At 33.6% G+C, this 17,638-nt stretch overlaps 1 protein-coding gene across 4 annotated transcripts in view; it reads left to right on the top strand.

The window, feature by feature from the left end:
* LOC140439581 (uncharacterized) overlaps nt 1-17,638 on the top strand; it is a 345,093-nt gene that overhangs the window by 129,607 nt on the left and 197,848 nt on the right. For 3 of the 4 annotated variants that reach the window (XM_072529582.1, XM_072529580.1, XM_072529581.1), the window contains exon 2: nt 3,817-3,949. In XM_072529582.1, the coding sequence (XP_072385683.1) occupies nt 3,841-3,949 (109 nt within the window). In that variant the 5' untranslated portion in view covers nt 3,817-3,840. Of the gene's footprint in view, nt 1-3,816; nt 3,950-17,638 lie in introns of those variants that run through there. The other variant, XM_072529583.1, reaches the window with a different exon arrangement.

The raw sequence follows: 17,638 nt of genomic DNA on the forward strand, positions 1-17,638 counted from the left end.
AGAAAAAAAAATCGAATTACATGTGCGAAAAAGGATCTTATATTTTCTAGGACGATAACATCCTTGCAGGATTGTACTTGAGGATCAAATAGTGGTGGGTTCTTAGCCACTAACTCCACTACCAATTCGTTCCTCGCCATTAAATTTTATTTCTCAGGTTATTTTTAATCAGAAACTATGTACAAATCAGTGCTAACACAGAAATGTCACGTAGCGATCGTCTTCACTACTGCTCCAGAAGGAGGCTGACAAGTCACATATAGGCGACAGTCCTTTGGAAACATCCATATATTACGTCGTATAGAAGAGGGAGAGGGTGGAGTTTGTTTATTACGATGGTATACGACAGTAGGTTCGTATATTTCAATTTGTCGCTACTGTCTCGATACATATAATTTTGTACTAACTTTTACCTTAATAATATTATGTATTACTATCTCATTTTGATTATACCCCACTGAAAACGGATATCATAAGTTTCAGTTGCGATGTTGACGTGAGGGAAGGTCTTGACTGTAAACGACGCTTTACGATGAAGGGAAGGGAGGGTGTTAAGAAGCCCAAATATTTTACGACGTAGTTTATGGATGTTCCCTTTGTCGCTTGCTTCTGTCTCTGCTGCAGAACGACCTTGATATAATACATTGAGAGTAGACATGAAGAGTCCACAATCGGTCTCGCCTGTGTGTTACCTGCCTCGGTCTTCTGTCTCGGTCACTTGTTGCGGAATGGTACCTTATTACTTTTAGTAAATTGATACTTTTTCACAAGAACAGGGTTAATATGAAAAAAAAAACATCATCGCCAGAATTCTCCAGCGAAATTCCTGTTTAATGATGTTCCACACGCGGTCTATTCCCTATTTAAAATCAAGGGTTTGTAGAGAGGGGGTTGACGAATGTCAGATGTCCATGCCGTTAAAAGATAACCCCTAATAAAAATGACCTATTTCAAAATTTTCTTGATTTCCAATGAATATTGCCAAATATCAGAGTGGGTTTTGAGTGGCCAACCCTGTATAATAATACGTTTTTAAACTTTATGTGTATTTTATTAATTAGTCATGTTCCTTTGTAAATTTTATTTTTAAAACTACCAGTGTTGTCCATTATGTTTAATCTATTGTATTTTTTTGTATAAAAAAAATTTCCTTCGGGACATTTGTTCAATTTCTTTTTACTGTTTTTTAAGATGAAAATCGTTCCGTTTTGGAATTCCCGTTGTTTTTCCATTGTCAATTATTACTTCTTTAAAGCAAAAAGTAAAAATTCACAGATTTCTACTTGTTAGAAACCAAAATTCAAATTCCTACTTAAATCTGTGCCTTGTACGATTTGCAAAGCAAGCAGACGATGAATGGACCGACATGGGGAATCTAAAATTGCATTTCACATCATATTGATTCATCTAAGCAAAAACCTTTCATGAACTGGCTTCTAAAACTCGACATAGGAGTAAATAAAGATATAGAAAAGACAGTTCAAGATTTGATTTCACGTATAATGCATCTGCAATTCACTTATACGTATTTCGTAATCTCAGAACTCATCAGAGCGACTCAGTAAGAAGGCTCCTTACTGACATTATTAGTTCTAGGCTTTAGTCTCCACTGGTAGTATTCTTTTTATATTAAAAATGCGCTTCTCGCTTTCTTAATTCTTTATTGTGATTTCCTTCGTGTTTAACGTTTTTTTTATTCAATTATGTTCCTAGATAGATATATTTTTAACTCTTTTAATCTGTTCATTGCTAATTTGGTTTAAGATATTGCTAAAGTTGTTCTTCGATACAACCATAAATTTAGATTTCTTTATGTTGAATGTCAGGTATATGTTTCATTTATTTCTACTGTTTTTGTTATATAATAGCTTTTGCAAATCGTGGAGATTTTTGGTAATGATGATGGTATCATCTGCGTATCTAATATTGTTAATCGGAATTTCATTCACTTTTATACCAATATTTTCGTTTTCAAGTGCCTTCTTAACTATGTGTTCTGAGTGTAGTTTAAATAGAGTTGGTGATATGATACAACCTTACCTGACCCATCTTTTATGTTTATTTCTGCTTTTGATCTTTCTTTAATTTGTTTTGTAGCTCTTTGGTTAGGTATATATGGTAGTAATGGTAGGTGATTATTCGTATGTCTTTGGAATCTCTTTTTTTGTCTTTAAGAAGTTGTATAAGTTACTTATGTTTCACTTTGTCGAATGCTTTGTTGTAATCAATAAAAAATAGGCATCTTGATTTACATCATGAATCATACAATATATTAACACAACATCGTTGTGTTAATATATTGTATGTACACAGTGCTTATCTTCTTCCCAGACCTTTTCTAAATTGGGTGTGTTCTATGTCTTCTTCCAGTTTGGCTACCATTCCATTTGGCATAAGTTTATAGCTCATAAACTTATCGTGCAATATAATTTCAGTGTTCGCGATTAATTTCTTTGGGATGGTTATTAATGAAATGTGAGCCATTCTTGTGGTATTATGCCAGTTCTATAAATTCTACTGAAGTCTATTAGTCTATATATTTCTCGTCCACTAATTTTATAATGTCTATTGGGAGGTTGTTGCGAGCACTCTTCAGTTTTTCATATTTTCCAAAGCATATTGAATTTTCGCTGTTGTTAGATCTGGTCCTGTTTCGTTTTCTTGCGAGTATCGTTTCGTTTGTTACCTGTAGTCTTTAAAAATATTTGCAATATAGTTCTTCCACAGTTTAATCTTTCCGCTATTGTCACGTATGCTGGAATTATTATCGTCTAACAAAAAGGGGTTTCTTTAGTTTTGTTTTTCATGTTAGTTCTTTCACTTCCTATATTATGTACATTAAAAGTGTCATGTTTTTCTTGTAGTTTTTTTTATTTCTACGCACTTGTAAATCATTTTTTTTGTATTTGAATTTTCTGTCGAATTTTATTTTTGATTTCTTTGTATTTTTTGGTGTTATTTTTATATTTTCGTGGGGTATCCATGAGCATTAAGATTTCCTCGGTCATCCAGTTCTTTCTTTTACCTTTCGCTTGTTTAAGATATTTCAATGATGGTGTTACTACGGCTTCTTTGAAAGCTTTCTACGTTTTATTTATATTTTCAAAGTTATTTTAAGGTAAATACTCTGTTTCCTAAATTTTCATTTTTTTCTGCTATTAATTTTTCTTTCATCGCGTTGTTGTTTAGATTCGTATGTTTATTTTCTTGTAGGTCTGCTTCTTTTTAGTTTCTTTAATTTTATTTTTATTTACCAATAATATTGGGTTGTGATTTGATGTTGCGTCTGCTTCGGGGTATGCCTTTATTGATTTGATGCTGTATTTATATCTAGTGTTAATCATCAAATAATCGATTTGGTTTCTTGCACTATATTATTGATGACTCATTAATGTTTTCTACAGTTGCCTGGTCTTCAGGAAAACCAAACTGATGATTTGGTGCTTCTGGAATAGAATTAAAATTAGTTCTAATCTGGATTTAACTATTTTCTCTGGCAGCTTTGATATTTTGAACTATCCTAAAATATAAGGAAGCAAGCGGCAAGGGGTCAAAGAATGTATTAATAGTTATGAAACTATTTTAAAACACAATAAATTTATTTTCGATTATAAATATTAGATTTGACTTACCAGTCCCAAAGCTGCAGCAATAAGTAACCCTCGTAATATACTATTGGCCATGCTAATTAAATTGAAAAAATTATTATATAAAAATATTTTCAAACCAAACCAATTAACCTTTAGACCTAGTTGTACTACTAAAATCATTTAAAAATATATCCAAAGTTAACAAACATACTAATTTTTTTTTCAGATTTCAAGAAAGCTATATCACAACATGTTCCATCGATCTTCGAAAGGATATTTTGTACTTCTTGTAGTAGTGATTTTGCTGTTCTACGCTATTTATGATAATGATGATAAGAAAACCTATATTCTGCAAAAAGGTAAGACTCGAAGTTATATATTATTCGCCATCATTATCTTTGTAATTATCCCGTGTAGAATAACCTTATGTAATATTAATGTTAATCCCATTAACCAGCATATGTAAGGACAAATCCCCAAAAGTTACATTTCATACATTACATTACATAACAGAAAAAAATCTATGGTTTGTAGAAGTCTGTGCCATCAAAAATAAACTCTAAGTAATATTGTTTTCGTTGCAGATTTATTCGTGATTACTTTTTTTAAGTTACATTTGTTTGAAGTACACTATGGATGTCATATGCCTACCTTCGAAACTTGGCGTGATCATTAGGATTTGTGTTACCTATACAACAATATTCCGAAAATCTAAATCATATACTTAAACGCTGAAAAAAAATGATATTAATTGTTGTATTTGTCGAGGTTTTGATTTTTTTTGAGTGCACCAACTGCATCGGAAGTCATACAAAATAAGATTTTTTACGTTGTAATATATTGATAAAGCTATAGTCCTACGCAATTTGTGTTAATGATTAAAATAGAAATATATATATATATATATATATATATATATATATATATATATATATATATATATACAGGGTGGTCCTTAAGTAGGGTAAGTTCGGGAGAGTTGGACCACATTTCTTTGGACGCTCACTAAAATTATATTTGTCAAATTATTAACATTATTATTTAAGCGTTTGGTACAGAATTTAGTTTTATATCCTTAAGAGTTTACTTTCTAATTGAATATTATTAATAAAGGCTACATTGCATTTTTCCAAAACTTTGCATGGTCCATCTCACCCGGACGTGTCTGGGTGAGATGGACCAGTAGCTTGGGAGAGATGGACCAGGGGTCCATCAAAAAAAGTAGGATCAATGACTACAAATCAAGTATAAATAACAAATATGTATATTTTACATAATAATAAATGTTCAATAACCAAATAAAAAACAAACAAGTCTATTCTTTTGCTTCCTTGACCACAATCTTTCTATTAATGGGAAACTTCCCTTTTTGTGACATTATTTCCCTGGTACCGCAAAGGCCACATTTTACTTCAAATCTAGAGCAACCTTCATGAAACCACCGAGAACACTGTACACACTTCACCCAGTCTTCTTGTTTGTAGTTTCATTGTAAGCCTCTCCACATCCCACACATTCATCTTCATCCCATTCTTCTACTGACATACCGTCATCTTGGACTAAATCTGCATAATCATAGCTTTCTGAGTCTGAACTTTCAAATTGTGTCACTTTGCCAGATGGTTCCTTTTTTGGCTTGAGAAACTTCTTTTTTGATTCAATTTTTTTTCTCAGTTGATATTGTTTTTTTTTTCTTTTTTTGTTTATCTTTTATTGCTTGCTCAACTGCCTTCCTTTTTACAACAGCAATGTTCTGAGCTGAATATAATACTTTTGAAACAGTCATCAAACATCTCTTAACGGTTACTTTCTGCGTGAGAGAAGGGACGGGTGATATATGTCCTAGAAGTTTAAGAGAAGAAGAGTTAGAAGTACTGGGGATACTAGCAAGATCGAATTGAGTTCTTGGTACTGCACAGGAGACAGAAGAATCAACAGTGTCACTTGTTGGCACTTGGAGGCAACAGGATCAACCCCGCCGGTTGGTGCACTAGCGAGAGTGTGCGCCAATACTTGGACAATGGGCACTACACCGGAGGAATCGGGCTTTAGGTAGGTGTAGGCTGGTATTACAGACATATCGAGAGGGACTATGCCACAAGCTTGAAATCAACTCACACCGTTTTGTACACCTGCAGCTTTGGTCCATGCAGAATTGAGAAGTTTTCCAAACTGCAGACGATTGATCTTTCTGGATGGATTGTTTGTAATGAAATAATTGCAAGCACTATAAAAGTAGGACTTAAGTGATTTGTAAAAGGATCGGTCCAAAGGTTGTAGCCAGTGCGAAGTATGGAGTGGAATGCTCATCAAAATGGTTCCTTCTTGCTTCGTGTACACTAGGACTTCTAAGGAACTGGTGTGTGAAGTGTGACCATCAAGAGAAGTATTTTCCCGGCTGGTTTTCTAGGTTGGAAATGAACTTTTTAATCAGTGCAGAAAAATTTCACTAGTGACATAAAAAGATTTTTGCGACATTTTTACAACTAAGCCAGAAGGCATCCCGTCCATGAACTCAACTTTCAAGTTCTTGCCCTTCATTATCTAGTATGGGGGAAAAATGTATCTTCGCTCGCGCAACCTAGAACAGAAACGGTTTCTCCCTTTTCCCCTGACGTAATGGAAGTTACATTTTTGGAACCTTTAATGGCAACATTTCCTGACTTGTTGTTCAGTTGAAGCCCGGTTTCGTCCATGTTAAAAATGTGCAAAGGCTTTTCAACCAAATTGTTTTCCAAAATAACACTTTCGAGTAACTTAAAGTACTCTTCCATATACCACGTGTTCATTCCCTTAGCTCGGGATACAGATACACCTTCTGATTTTCTAATAGTAAGAGTAGGATTTCTTAAAGTTTAGAAAATCATAACCAGCTTTTCTAGTTTCCTTGTTGAATTTGTGAGGTAGCTTTAGCTCTTCGGCAAGTTCAAACGCCATGCTTCTCACTAAATCCGTGCAAGGAGTAGACCCATGAGCTTGTAACTTTTTTATGTAGCCTACAATCTTCTGTTCATTTACTCTTCCTAAAATAGATCAAAACCCTAAGCTGTCCTTCGTAAACTTTTGTTTTTTAATCCTTCTTTTAAGAGTGGTCTTAGGAATTTGATAAGCTTTAGCAGCAGCATTGACACCCATTTCTTTATATTCCACCGCATTAACCGCTTGTATTAATGCATCTTCCGTCCACGCCCCTCTACTGGTATCCTTTCTTACGTAGTTAGTTGGCATTTTTCTGAAACAGATATGTGGCCCATCTGTACCAAAACGTACTGGTCCATCTCTCCCAAAAGTCCGGGTGAGATAGACCACCTCATAATTCGCATTTTTAACGTACTAAAGACATAAGATGCATTGAAAACTTGTACTGGCATCAAACGGCACAGTTAAAAATAGACAATTCTATATCCAAACCCATACATATAAGAAGGGGCGTTCGACAGGGATGTGTGCTTTCCCCTCTTTTATTTAACATTTATTCGGAAGCCATATTTCAAGAGTCTCTGGAGGATGCAAAGATGGGAATCAAAGTGAATGGAGTACTGATCAACAACATACGATATGCTGATGATGGTGTCTTAATTTGCGACAACATAGTCGATCTTCAACAACTTGTCACTATAATCGGAGAATACAGTAAGCGAATGGGATTAGAGATTAATACCAAAAAAACCAAATTTATGATCATCTCCAGAAACTTGGATGCACTTGAAAACTCCACCATAACACTGAATACTAAGTCCATTGAAAGAGTGAGTAAATTTAAATACCTGGGATCGTGGCTTTTTGAGGACTGGGCATCGGACAGGGAAGTAAAATGTCGCATTGAGCAAGCTCGACAAGCTTTCGTAAAATTCAAGAAGGTACTGACTTGTTCAGAGTTCGATCTTCAACTGAGACTAAGGTTTACTAAGTGCTACGTGTGGTCAGTGCTGCTATATGGCGTAGAGGGCTGGACACTCAAAACGAGGGATATAAACAGATTAGAAGCTTTCGAAATGTGGCTCTATCGCCGTATCCTAAAAATACCATGGACAGCGAAAATCACAAATATAGATGTCCTTAAAAGAATAAACCAAGAACGCCAACTTTTCGAAACCATCAAGAAAAGGAAAACGGCGTATCTAGATCACATCATGCGAAACGAAAAATACCAGTTCCTCCAACTTATAATCGAGGGTAAAATTGAAGGCACGCAAGAAAATGTCCTGGCTCCGAAACATAAGGCAATGGACAGGGATTAACGACATACAATCTCTGATACATATTGCAAGAAATAGAGAATTAATGGAAAATGTGATCGCTAACATCCATTAGTGGATTTGCATCTAAAGAAGAAGAACGTACTTATGGCGGCCTTTTTAAGTTAGGTTACTACCTACATGTTTATTGACATCGCTACAAGAATCCTACGTCACGTAATATCCGATATCAAGTAAACTTAAACAGAAAACTATGCTACTACAATAAAAATCTTTTGGACTTACCAAAACAGACATTGAAGTTTTTCTCGACAAATATTAACAACAACACCACACAACTAACAGCATGTCTTCACTGTAACTGAAGCATACTCACAACAAACGATGGTAGCGCTCGAGCGTCACAGTTCGGAAATAATGGACTGGTCCATCTCTCCCGGTGGTCCATCTCTCCCGGTGGTCCATCTCTCCCGGACTTACCCTAATTGTACAAAAAGAAACAGAAGATTCTACACTTTAAAATATTACGATTTAAGCCAAATTGCTTTAATAAAATGTTGATATTAAGAAAGATACGGGGTGTTAAAGGGCAAATTAAAAATTTTATTTTTCGCTATAACTTTTATGTTTGTAAACATTTATGTATAAAAATTTACAACTGGCTACTTTTAAATATGAGAAATTATAATTTGATGCACACTTTGATGTAGCTAATAGAGGGCGCCACATATGTGGCATAAATTTGCACTTAACTTTTTTGCTCTTTAAGTTACCTGTATTTGGGATAAAAAATATTAAACATACATTATTTTAGCAAAAAAAAGGTATACCCGTTAATAACTTTAACACTCAACAGTTTTCGAGATAATCGCATTTTACAAATCAGCTGCATCATTCTGATTTAAGGCAATTACTCCAGACAACGAAGGAAAAATGGACAAAAACATTAATACTTCTGAATTTTGGTATAAAATATCTTTAACTAAAGTTAAAAGTTAACGAAATATTAAATAAAATAAATACATACATCAGTAGCATAATTAATAATAGGATTTGACAAAATAACAGAATAATAGGATTTTACATCAAACATTTTACGTTTTATGTTAAATTAAAGTCATAATCAAAACAGTTTGTTTACAAACCAAATTAAGAAATAGTTAAACTAAATAACTAAATTTTTTGTCAAAGTAAGTGTTCGATATGTCCACCATTTTCTTTAATTCATTTGTCAATATATTCCATACAAGATCGATATTAAATAGCATCATTGGTTGTAAAGAAACTGCTGCAGTATTTATTTCATGCCATAGTTGGTTGCGAGTGTTTATAGGATTCTTATAAACACGTTGATTTAATGCGCCCCATACACCAAAATCAAGCGGATTAAATTCTGGGCTACGTGGTGGCTATAATGTATAATGAATGAATATATTCTTTTGGCTACATATCCAAATCTTATGGTATATTGTGGAACTACATCTTATTTGTCGCAGAGGTTAAATAATGTATTAACCTGTGATGTATCTCGTTCATTGGTTACTTATATAAGTACATATACATCGATAAGGAATAACTTATCGATGACATTACTTATTTATATGATTACGTTACAGCTTACCAGTAACTATAATTACATCTCGAACAAATGGACTATTATGATTTACTAACGAACGAATATTATGCTCAACTAAATTGACTGTGTGTTTGCTGTGTAATGAATAAGTATTCTTTTGGGATTTTTTATGAATTAAATAATTATATCAATATCTCACCACATTGCCAAGGAATATGACTACCACGACCAATTCAACGTTCAGAAAAGTTGTATTTAAGTATGTTCTCACTAACTTCTCTCTAGAATGTGGAGGTATATCATCTTGCATAAACCACATATTTTGGGCTTTCAGCATTTTACAATAGAGAAAAAGTAATACAACGCCAGTATAGAAACTTAAGAAGCGATAGAAAAGGGAAATTGTAAACATGATGACGGCCAACGTCTGAATACGGACACGGCACCTAAAGAAGATGAAGAATCTTTTCTCCAATAAGACATTTAGCAGCCATGACAAAGCATTTTGTGATGTAACATTATCATCTTTGCATCCAAAAGCATCCAATTGTAAATTTTTGTCTAAAAATATTAACAAACGTAAAAGTTATAGCGAAAAATAAAATTTTAAATTTCCACTTTAACACCCTGTATCTTTCTTAATATCAACATTTTATTAAAGCAAGTTGGCTTAAATCGTAATATTTTAAAGTGCAGAATCTACGGTTTCTGTTTGTACAATTACTTAAGGACCACCCTGTATATAATGAATCGTAAATATTCTGTGGAATTTATTCTATACTTTATATTATATCAAATCGAGCATTATCTTTCAATAAATTTATACATTTTTTCCCACAGCATTCAACGTTTCGTTAAATTTTATCACGCGCGATTTTTCCCCATTTTCAAGTAATAATATAAGTAATTAAACTCGTTTAAAAAACCAGATATTTTAAAAATCCCAAAGTTTTTTTTTGAAAATGAAAGAAACAACAATAATACACCATGGTTCAGAAAATAAATAAATTAGAAATAAAATATGTAAAGAGAAACGAGAGGCCTACACTAAGTACAAAACATCAAATACCTCAGAATCCCGAGATACCTATAGAACAATACGAAATGAAACAAAACTGTTGATAAGAAGAACAAAAAATGAACACTGGGAAGAGTTTACAAAAAGGATGGAAAGGGGCTTCTACACTACACCAAAACAAATATGGAGATTCATAAGAAACCAACGGAAAGAAATGGCAGAATTGAAGGAATACAACAACATACCAACAAACGAATGGGAAAAATATCTGACGGAACTGTTTAAAGCAAAGGAAAATAATAATCAACACAATAACGTACCTGGATTAAGACACGAAATAAAAATAAGTTTTCAGCAAGTAGAAATAGCCATAAATTTACTCAAAAATAGAAAGTCACCAGGACCAGACGGAATAATCAACGAGCTTCTAAAACACGGAAGAGAAAGTATAACCCTAGAGATGACAAAACTTATACAAAAGATACAAAAAGGAGATAGAAGACCCCAACAATTATAGAGGTATAAATCTACGGAACACCGCACTTAAGCTTACCACAAAAGTCCTAACCAACAAAATCAATAAACTAACAACTTAATCAGATGAACAAGGATTCAGATCGGGAAGATCCTGCGTAGACGCAGTATTTGTATTAAGACAAGTCACAGAAAAGGCCATCGAGTACAATAAACCAGCATATCTATGTTTTATAGACCTGACAAAGGTTTTGGTTCGCATCCAACTCGAAGACGTACTGCACCTACTGTATAAAAGAAACATACCAATCAATATTATATAAACCATCGAAAATATCTACTTTCATAATCAAATACAGACAAATATAAATGGAAAAGTAACACAGTGTATACCAGTACAAAGCAGAGTCAGACTGGTTGAGTCGTTAAGAACACTTCTCTTTAATATAACAATGGACGAAATAATACAAGCAGTACGTAAAGGTCATGGCTACAGAATTGGGAACAAAGAAATCCAAATATTATGTTATGCAGACGACGCCGCATTAATCGCCGAGACAGAAGACGAGCTCCAAAGATTAACACACATCTTCAATACAACAGCCAAGAAATACAATATGATAATATCAGCAGAAATAACCAAATGTATGACAACATCTAAATACCCACTGTGATGTAAAATCGAAATTGATGGAAAAATAATAAAGCAGGAAGCAAGGTTTAGATATCTGGGAATAGATATAACTAGTTACGGAGATGTTAAAGAAGAATTATGACAACAAAGCTTAAAAGCAAGTAAAGCGACGGGATCTCTTAATGACACAATCTGGAAGAACAAACACCTAAGATAAGACACAAGCATCTATAAAGCAGCAATTAGACCTATATTAACATACACGGCGGAGACAAGACCTGACACATCTAAAACGAGACGACTACTAGAAACAACAGAGATGAAAATACTCCGACGAATATCAGGGAAAAATCTGTTGGATAGGGAGAGAAGCGAAAACATAAGAAGAGCATGCAATATAGAAGAGATAAATGGATGGGTGACAAAACGGAAACAGGAGTAGAACGAACACATTAGTAGAATGGAAGAGGATAGGATAGTACGAATAGCACGATATAAGTCACCAAATGGATGAAGAAGTATTGGCAGACCAAGAAAAAGATTGTGCGACAATTTAAACAATTTAGGAGGCTAATATTGAAGAAGAAACAGGCTTTAAAGCCTATTACAAGAAGGAAGAAGAAACAAGAAGAAAAATAATGGTGATTTGCCCATAAATATCCCACATGTCTTTGCCGGTAATTTGCTTTTAATTTATTTAGGTAGTCGATCATCGCCACCTATTCACATAATCGCAACGTGGACTACTTATGTTATTAAAATATGCGTTACCATTTAAATATATACAGTTTTCTCACCCACACCTCTTCTGGTTCAAGTTTGCTTTTAACTTTTACACTTTTGTAATTTCATTTAAGTATTTTACCAATGAAACGAGCGGTCTAATTTATGTAAATATATTTATTTATAAGTTTCTTCTTCTCTTCTTCTTGTAGTGCCTATCCGTTTCGGATATTGGCGTCCATCATGGCAATCTGTATTTTTCAAACTACTGCTCTAAAAAGATTTGTGGTTGTTGTGTTGAACCACGTATGCAGATTTTTCAGCCAGGAAATTCTCCGCTTTCCTGGTCTTCGTTTTCCTTCTACTTTTCCTTGAAGAATTAATTGCAGCAACCCGTATCTTTCGCTGTTCCTCATGACGTGACCGAGGTATTTAATTTTGGCTGTTTTTATGGTGGTTAACAATCCTTTTCCTTTTTGCATTTTTAATAAAACGTCCTGGTTGGACGTCCCTGGTTGAACGTCCCTGTCGGACTCCACACCATGTCTAAGTTTACAGCACGATAATATCTTATCAACTAAACTAAACTAAGATCAGCGCTGCTTATGTATACAAGTTATCATGTACTAGAACAATCTGGAATAGTCCACTTCTATGTTCGCTTGTACTGACGTCTCGATCTCTCAGCCGGTCGATACATCAGGAACACTCCCGAACACACATCATCGTCTTGAGATGTAGCCGTTACATGGGGTACATCAAAATAAGCTCGTTCGTTACAGTATTCTTATTTCTTCTACAATGTATTTCCCTACTTCTTTAGGTTCCTTCCCAGTTTCGTTGAAGTTTCAAAGTCTTTTCTTACGCTTGAGATTACCACTGGTGATTTTGCCCGTTGCCATGCGACGGAGGATCCAATCAATTGCCATTTACTGTCACTACACTCAATTTTTTCTGACTCCCTCCAATTTTTTCTGAGACCTCCTATTTTATCGTGTCGCCCTCTAATTTTTCCTGATTCGCTTTAATTTTTCTAGTAAATTCCTCACATCCTTTCTGAATAATTTCTTAATTCGAGAGTAAACCCAATCACGAGAGTAAATCCATTCACGGGAGTAAATCCATTCACGGCAGTAAACCCAATCACAGGAGTAAGTTCGTTGTACTTTGAATGTAGCATGTGTGATATGTAGATCATATACAAGAAAGAAACAAAGACCGAAAATGAAAATTACTTCAAATCATTGATTTATTCATTCGTGACAACTCATTTGAATTTCGAAATAATTTTTTAAATAATTTTGCATAAAATTTTACAAAACGTTTTTAAACGTTTTAGTAAAAACTCTATCCTTGATTAATTTTCCATCCGACGGTATATCCACAATTTTGACACTTTTTTTTTTTACTGTTGAAAATGCAACGTACAACTTGTCCATGACGAAAGACGGGCTCAAGGGGCTCAAGCACTTTCGGAAAATCGCTCTTTGCATGAAGTCGTCTTATGAAATTGATCAAGTCAAGTTAAGTCAAGTCAAATTTATTGATCGCATGCGACATTATACTACATGTATGAGACAAGTCATACATCTTAAAAGTATATAAATTAATAAACACGATAAAACATACTTAAAAGTTATTTTTAGAATATGGCTCAAGCTCACAAATGTATTGATGTACACACCTCCGAAAGTTTGGCTGATGTAAATTCATTCGTATATCTATTGGTAATTTGTTAAAGAAACTTATGGCTGCATAATGTGTGCTACCTTCCAACAAAACAGAACGATGTTGTGGAAGCATAAAGTGATTGTCTCTGAATCTTGTTGAATAAACATGGTTAAATTGAAATTTGTTAAATTCATAAATTTTGCTATGTAAATACATTATACACGAAAATATATACAGACCAGGAATTGATCTAATTACAAAAACAAACGTAGCTCGAGTTTGGCAAGTCATGTATTGAAAAAGCTCAAGTTTTGTTTATATTTTTTAGGTCTCACCATATTCGAGGCCAAAATTTTAGGATCAACAAAATTTCAAAAGCTATTATTTATACTCTATCCGAGTTAAAAAAAATGTTGTGTGAAGTTAGGTTTTTAACAAGTTAACTTTGAAGTACAATAAATAAAATGTTGACTTATCTTTTTATTATTAGGAATGTTTTATCTCTTTCCACCTGGTTAAGGATCTTTTTAATAAATCAAGTTTGATATTATAAAAACTATTAACCAAAATAGAAGATAACGACGATTCTACAATATTCTGTTTAGCTGTTACGCCCGTTACGGTGCCAATGTGGGTTGGAGTTAATACCATAGACGTATTGTTAATAGATGTTTAATAATAATGTTTATACAGTGTGTCAATTTTAAAACTTACAATGAGCTATATCTCACGAACAAAAGCTTATATCGAAAAATGCTTAAAACTGTTTCTAGGATAGTAAGGGGGAATTAAAATGACATGACAGAGAACTCAGCACCATCAACCCCCTAGGCCCCACCCACCACAACCAAAAAAGTTTAAATTGCAAACCCTTACTTGCGATACATCATTGAAAAGACTAAAAAATTATATCCAATGGTATAAATAATAATTATACATGGTGAAGGATGACCCTGTATAATTATTGTTTAATAATTATACAGGGTGTTAATATCAGCCAGCTTACTATGACTTTTGTATTTGTAATGCTATCTCCCGGACTATTATTTTTGATGATAAGTGCCCGTCGGAATTTTTTTTGTTAAATAAAAACTTAATTTGCCGTTTTTGCAAAACAAGTTGAAAACATCTCTTTTTTATGTTCTGCCAGATTCAATAATTTTGGTTTATTTTGAGAATTTTAAATATTACTAGTTTTCATCATTTGTACAATCGGTACTGTCATTCAGCTGTAGTTTTCACGATGATTTACAGTATACCTGAACGCGTGGAGATCATTTTCATATTTGCCTCCCAGAACCAGTGTTATTTACGATCAGCTCAAATATTTCATTGTGTACGTCCGCGATTTAGTTGAAAAGTTCAGAAAAACGGGATCAGTGCAAAATAAAAAAAGGGATGTTCCAAGATTACTGAATGAAGAAGCATCGTACATTGAGGTCCTTGGAAATTTTGCAATAGAGCCTACTGCATCAACATGTCAAGTATCTACAATGACAGGACTTTCACATCAGTCGGTTAGAAAGGTGTTGTAATTACATAAGTTTCACCCGTACAAAACACAAATTCTTCAAGAACTAGGCGATGATGATCCAGACCGACGAATTCAGTTTTGTGAACGCATGACTGAAAGAATTTGCGTTGAACCGTGAGCACGTTTAAAATTTCTTTAAATTTTCCCCCTTCTCTTTATCTTCTAACTTCTCGTCCCTTTATCTTCAGTACTTCTCCAACTGATTCTTTATATTGAGCTGTAATAAGAGCCCCGACCAAGATACCTCTACCAGACTGAAGCCCGAGCCTAGTACCGTTCTTTGTGTAACCTCTAATCTGTCATTAAAGAGGGTACAACCGAGAATGTTAAAAAATATTTGTTTCACTGATGAAGTTTTAAAATTGACACACTGTATTATGTCTATTATGGTTAATACAGGATATTGAGTGTTTATTTGCAAAATAAACTAGAAGTAGCTAACTGTGCGCAAAGTCATTTTTAGCTTGAATTATTGATGGTTAAATGTTGTTTTTTCCATCCAATGGGATGGAAATAAACCTAAAGAAAACTGAATACCTAACAACGGAGAATACAGAAATAAAACAGCTGGAAATAGACGAAGGTAAACAAATCAAAGGAACAGACAAGTATAGGTATTTCTTCTTCTTAAAGTGCCCTCTCCTCAATGGAGGTTGGCTACTACAATTTTAAAATCTTCTCTATCTTCAGCTGTTCTTATTAGCTGTTCAAAATTTAGCCCTGTCCATTGTCGGATGTTTCTGAGCCACGATAGTCTTTTCCTTCCTAGGCCTCTCTTTCCCTCGATTTTTCCTTTCACTATAAGTTGGGCATATTATAGGTATTTAGGTTTCATAATATCAAACAAAGGAACAACGGAGGAAGATATAAAAAATAGACTAGAACAAACAAGAGACTGCATACGAAAATTGAACCCGGTACTATGGGATAAGAACATCAGCATGAAAACAAAGAAAAAAATATATAATACCATGACAAGAAGTATCCTCACTTATGGGTGTGAAAATTGGACAATAAATAAGAAAACCAAAAACAAAATAAGAGCAACAGAGATGGAATTCCTAAGGAGAAGCTGCAGAGTAACAAGAAGAGATAGAATAAATAACATGGTAATTAAGAGGAGAATGGGAATGAACTCCGACATAATAGACTACATCGAACAGAAGAGGTTAACCTGGTACGGACATGTCAGAAGAGCAGACCAAAATCGGTGGATAAATAGAATAACAGAGTGGAGCCCGATAGGAAGAAGAAAGAGAGGCAGACCCCGAAGATCTTGCAGAGATGAAGTGGACGAAGCAATGAGTAGAAGAAACCTACAGGAAGGGGACTGGCTAAACAGGAAAAATTGGAGAAAACGGTTGAGTGAAGGAATACAGTGAAAACTATGGAAATCCTTATATATATATATATATATATATATATATATATATATATATATATATATATATATATATATATATAGGGTTTTTAACGCGGTTCTCAAAGTATTAGTTTGTAAGCACTTTTTGAAATTATCTTTATTATATCTATTATGAAACACACATATATATCTAACATAACCAATGTAAAATTTAAAATAAACTATCTTTAAATTAAAATTCTTATGAAACTAATTAAATTATATAGACAATGTAAATTTTAAACAAACTATTTTTAAAATTGAAATTGTTATGACACTAACTAAATTATATTAACAAAATTTTGTACCTTTCTGTCACTGAAAAAATTCCTTTTTCCTATTACCAGCTTCCACCAATTTAAAATATTTTTCTTCTTAATAGCATTTATATTTATTCTTCTTTTCAATATACCAATATCCAATCACCAAATATATTATATAATTTTAATTTTCAATTAATACTTCTTCCATTATCCAATCACCATTTATACATTACATAATTTTTAATCTTCAATAATATTTTCTTTATACTGTTTCTTAATCTTCATTTAACTCACTGTATTGAACATCTGTACCTTCTGACTGACTATCTTGAAACTTACTGAACAACTAACTGTAACTAACTTTCTTACTAACTCTAACTAACTTTCTTACTAACTGGACTGGCCATTTTGAATCCAAATCACCGAGTATTTATACCTTTTCAATCTTCCAGAACCATCTGGCAAGAAATCCTATTCGATTTGTTCCATTTCCTACATATCTGAATTTTCTGGAATAGTCTATTTCGCAAACAGGCCATCTTCTGTGATCTAGA

The sequence above is a fragment of the Diabrotica undecimpunctata genome, chromosome 4 (assembly GCF_040954645.1).
Source record: "Diabrotica undecimpunctata isolate CICGRU chromosome 4, icDiaUnde3, whole genome shotgun sequence".
Taxonomy (NCBI): Eukaryota; Metazoa; Arthropoda; class Insecta; order Coleoptera; family Chrysomelidae; genus Diabrotica; species Diabrotica undecimpunctata.